The 5,319-nt window shown below is 37.8% G+C and overlaps 1 protein-coding gene across 2 annotated transcripts in view; it reads right to left on the minus strand.

Moving 5' to 3' along the window:
- The window catches only part of SLC39A9 (solute carrier family 39 member 9), a 56,040-nt gene that overhangs the window by 11,772 nt on the left and 38,949 nt on the right, over positions 1 to 5,319 (minus strand). Inside the window, exons 1-2 of one of the 2 annotated variants that reach the window (XM_003797363.3) lie at positions 4,501 to 4,718; positions 4,206 to 4,403 (exon numbers count right to left, since the gene is read on the minus strand). In XM_003797363.3, coding sequence (XP_003797411.1) covers positions 4,206 to 4,254 — 49 coding nt within the window. In that variant the 5' untranslated portion in view covers positions 4,255 to 4,403; positions 4,501 to 4,718. Of the gene's footprint in view, positions 1 to 4,205; positions 4,404 to 4,500; positions 4,719 to 5,319 lie in introns of those variants that run through there. The other variant, XM_023517603.1, reaches the window with a different exon arrangement.

Below are 5,319 nucleotides of genomic sequence, written 5' to 3' on the forward strand. Positions count from 1 at the left end.
TTGAGCCCAGGAGTTGGAGGTTGCTGTGAGCTGTAATGCCACAACACTCTACCCAGGGGGACAGCTGGAGGCTCTGTCTCAAAAAAAAAAAAAAAGAAAAAAAAAAAGAAAAAAGATCATGAGTAAGAAACACATTACTTTTTTTACTTTCCTATTGAAATGCTGCAAGAAAGGGAAGGCATACTGTACACTCTAGTCACTCTGAGACAATAAATATTTCAATATCACCCAAAATTGGGGAGAATATTCCTATAACACTGCATGACAAGCTTACTTTGGCCTTTCTTTCTGGTTGTAAGTTGTATCTTAAATAAAAATTAGAGGCTTTAAACTAAAAACATAATTTTTATAAATCTATTTTATTTTTTTAAGACAGAGTCTCACTTTGTTACCCTGGGTAGAGTGCCATGGTGTCATAGCTCACAGCAACCTCAAACTCTTGGGCTCAAGCAATCCTATTTCCTCAGCCTCCCATGTAGCAGGGACTACAGGTGCCTGCCACAAGGCCTGGCTATTTTTAGAGATGGGTCATGCTCTAGTTCAGGTTGGTCTCGAACTCCTGAGCTCAAGCAATCCTCCCACATTGGCCTCCCAGAGTGCTGGGATTACAGGCATGAGTCACCAGGCCTAATTTTGTAAATCTATAGGAAAAGACTGCACTTTATCATAAATGTGTCTCCCTTCTCCTACACTGAGAACTGTGGCTCCACCCACATCACCATCTTCACTCATTTGTTCAACCCTGTAATACAGCTAAAACAGTTCCAGAATCGTTTCACTCGTACCATTACAAAATGGGAAAACAAAAAGGAAAGACGTCAGTATTTGTTTATGGTTTTCTCTCAACTCCACCCAAGACTAAAGGTGTATATATACGTGTGTCAAATGCATTCATAATTTACTTGAATTCTTTTCTTTTAATACCCTTCAGTGTGACTGTGTTATTCACTTGAAATACAGTTCACCTGTTTCAGGTAGCTCCTTGATCCTTATTGATTTCATTCTATTACTGAATATAACAACTATTAGCTTGTTTCCAAAAGTCAAAACTATACCAAGAGGGCATGTAGGGAAGTGTCATGTGATCCCAAACCCTTCAGTCCTCTCATCTCTCCACCATACCTTATAATTGGTGGTTTTGTTTTGTAGTTGATCCTTCTGTGTTTCTATTTTTGTAAAGATAAATGATACAGTTTATTCATGAACAATATACTGACCCGCTGGATGGTCAAAAACTCACATATAACTTTTGATTCCCATAAAACTTAATTACTAATCGCCTCCTGTTGACCATAAGTCATATCAATAACATGAATTTTATTTTTCTTTTTTTTCATGAATTTTGTATGTTACATGTACTACGTACTATATTCTTATAATAAAGTAAGTTCTTGGAACTAGGATCTTTGGAAAGAAAAGAAAATGTTATTAAGAAAATCAGACAGGCCAGTAGATCTCTTGAGCTCAGGAGTTTGAGACCAGCCTGAGCAAGAGTGAGACCCTGTCACTACCAAAATAGGGGCTGGTGGTGGGCACCTACAGTCCCAACTACTCAGGAGGCTAAGACAACAGGATTACTTAAGCCCAAGAGTTTGAGGTTGCTGTGAGTTATGATGCCACAGCACTCTACCCATGGCAAGTAAAAGATTTGGTCTCAAAAAAACAAATAAACAACAACAACAAAAAATCTCAGCACCTGTAGCTCAGTGGTTAGGGCATCAGCCACATACACAGGAGCTGGTAGGTTCAAACCCAGCCTGGCCCTGCTAAACAACAATGACAACTGCAACAAAAAAATAGCCGGGTGTTATGGCGGGCTACTTGGGAGGCTGAGGCAAGAGGATCACTTAAGCCTAAGAGTTTGAGGTTGCTATGAGCTGTGATTCTACAGCACTCTACCAAGGGTGACACAATGAGATTCCGTCTCAGAAAAAAAAAAAAAGAAAGAAAGAAAAGAAAATCAGACAGAAGAGAAAATATATTTACTATTCATTAAGTGGAAGTGGATCATCACAAAGGTCGTGTCACCTTTGCAGTCTGAGGAAGAGCAGGAAGAGAAGGGGTTGTTGGTCTTGCTGCCTTGAGGTGGCAGGGGTGGAAGAGATGAAAGAGGCAGAAGGGGAGGTAGGGAAGGAAGGCACACTTGGTATAACTTCTATTGAAAAAATCCGCATATAAGTGGATCTGCGTGGTTCAAACCCATGTTGTTCAAGGGACAACTGTATATGCATGTTTTCTTATTTCCACTTCATTTTTACAGAAGGCCTAGTACATGGCAGATGCTCTTTTACAGTTTTGCTTTTTTTCATTTAACAATACCTCTTGGAAATCTCTCCTTATCGGTTCACAGATATTTGATTCTTTGTTCTTTTTATGGGTACATAGTACTCCATTATGTGTACATCCCATAGTTCACTGACCAATCTCCATGACTGGACATTCAAGTATTTTCCAGTATTTTACAATTGTAAATAATGCTGCGTTGAATAATCTTGTGCATATGTATTTTCATACTGGAGCAGTATAAACATAGTAAGTTCCTGGAAGTAGGATTTTTAGAAATGCATATATAGTTGTGTTAGATATTGCCAAATTCCTCTCCACATGTGCTATGCCATTTTGCATTCTCACCTGTAATATACAAGTGCCTATTTTTACCACAGTTTTGCCAATCAAGTGCATTGTCAAGCTTTTGAATTTTTGCCCATCTGCCAGGGGAGAAATCGTATTTCAGCATAGTTCTGATCCCATTCCTCTTAAATAAAATTAAACATCTTTTCATATGTTTAAGGACATTTTTAACATCTTTGTGTGAATTATCTACTCATATCTGTTACCTGCTTTTCTTCAGATTTTTTTATAGATAGGATTCTCAACCTGGGGTCCACAGAAAAGAACATGGGTAGAACTCAGGGGGTGGGTATCAGTAAATTTAACTAAGAAAAAAATGAATTTTTATTGTTAACTTTTAACTGAAGTTTAACATTTCCTTTAATTATGAATATAGATAATAAACCATAAGTAATATTAGCACTCTATACTTTATTGCCAATATAAATGAGACTATTTTGCAGTTGTAGTTATCTTCAAATTATCATTTTCACTCATCACTAGTTTAACGACTTAAAGAACGGCTGCCACATTGCATGATTACAGCCTTCCTGTCTGCAGATGCTCACGTGAGGAAGCTGGGAAACTACCAAGCAACTCTGCACCTGGCAGCCATGCAGCCACCAAACAGCCTCCTGGTGACTGAGATGTCTATGCTGCTTTCCACCATTTCCTATCTGTAAAATTCTTTGTTGACATATGTGCATTTGGAAAGGTTTTCAACTCTCAAATTTATTTCTACTACCATGGCATTAAATTGTATCATGTATCAGAATCCTTTTTAATTATAAACCATATCAAAGATATTGATCTAACAAATGATAAATTTACTGATCTTAAAACTCTATGACTGGAGTTAAATTTAAAAAGTCTTGGAGAATTCTAGTTATGCTTGAGAGAAGGTTATCTTTCCTTGGAAAGCCAGCTACAAACGTGTTTAAGTACATTTGTAAGAAAACAACCTTTGTGAATCAGGATTTTCTATACTAGTAACCATCAAAACAAAACCCCCAAATCACCTGGATGTTCAGTGAGACATACATGTTGCCTTGTTGAAGCCTACCTCAGAATTTAATGTTCTCAGTCAAGCTAAGCAACAACAGTTATCACATTGATGTCTTAAAAAATAAAATTTGATTCTAACTTCTTTAGAATTTAAATGTATTATCTCATTATTTAATGTACCAATAAAGAAGACATACAATTCTGTATCACAATTTTTTTCCAATGTTGGTAACTATATTTCAACATAATTGTTTTTCTCTGTAACCCTACATACTGTGCATTTAACATTTAAAAACAATATTCCAACAAAAGGCCCACAGCATGAAAATAGGTTAAGAACTTCTGGTCTACACTTTCAACCAAATATGACAGCATTAAGACAAACAGGGTAATAAATCAATGAACACTTCCCTGTGCCACATGCAACAATACAACAGCTCCCCACACTAAATAAAACGTTCACTGGAACCCGAGGAAGACAAGACTTAGCACTGAATAAGGCAACTCGTACATAATAAATTATTCCATCATTTGTAACATCTTAAACTACAAATTTATTGTACTGCCAAGAAAGTTTTGGAGCCACTCACCGTCAGCAGAATGCACGTGGGAATTGCCAATCTGGTCCACCAGCAACATGAACACGAAGCCCAGTACGAGGGAAACACCAATGTAGGCATGCAGCTCTGTGTGGTTGTGGCTGTGCTCGTGTTCATGGACAACTGGTATTTCTGCTGCTTTGTCTGATGCAATCACATTCTGTGTTTCACTTGCTTGATGATGTTTTCCTAAAGCAAAATAAACCATAAAGAGAAAATATGTTTTTCCCCTAAAAATGTTTTACTGTAGAAGCTTCCATTCTTTTGTATTTCAAGCTCTACTTACTTTACTGAAAAGACATCCACTTTCTATATTGCAATCCAGTCAATCATAAACTCCTTCAACTTAAAGTTCATGATGAAAAAATCCCCAAGTGTCTTCTGCTTTTGGCATGCAGACCTTCTGACTGCCTATTATTCTCAAAACCTGGGAAGTGGAAGCAAATCACCATGCAAGAAAGCAATCATATTCCCAAAGGGAAATCATCCCCAAATCCTCCTTTCTGTCTGAGAAATTCATGCCAATCTCATCATAAACTACACTGTTACCCTAAAGAAAACAGGCAAATGAAGAGCAGTAACAAAGAAAATAATTATAATCAAATTCATCTAGTTTACACCTAGGTTGATATGAAAACTGCAAATAAAGAGCAAACTAAGTAGAAAACTTTTACCTTTAAAAAATATCAGGAGGGAATCACCCATAAGATACCAAAAGGGCAGAGCAATTAAGAGGAACATCCTTTTAGTCTAAACTTAGTTCTAGAAATACCGCAATTGTTGAAAGATTCTGAATTATAATGAATGACACCTATTCAACTGACACTCTAGTTTTTATCCACACATTTGACACTTAAAAGATAAATGCTTCAGGCAGCGCCTGTGGCTCAGCGGGTAGGGCGCCAACCAAGGGTGGAGGGTTTAAACGCGGCCCCAGCCAAATTGCAACAACAAAAAAAATAGAGGGGCACTGTGGCGGGCACCTGTAGTCCCAGCTACTTGGGAGGCTGAAGCAAGAGAATCACCTAAGCCCGGGAGTTGGAGGTTGCTGTGAGCTGTGTGACACCATAGCACTCTACAGAGGGCAATAAGGTGAGACTCTGTC

Source organism: Otolemur garnettii, unplaced genomic scaffold, assembly GCF_000181295.1.
Source record: "Otolemur garnettii isolate 467f Iridium unplaced genomic scaffold, OtoGar3 scaffold00115, whole genome shotgun sequence".
NCBI lineage: Eukaryota > Metazoa > Chordata > Mammalia > Primates > Galagidae > Otolemur > Otolemur garnettii.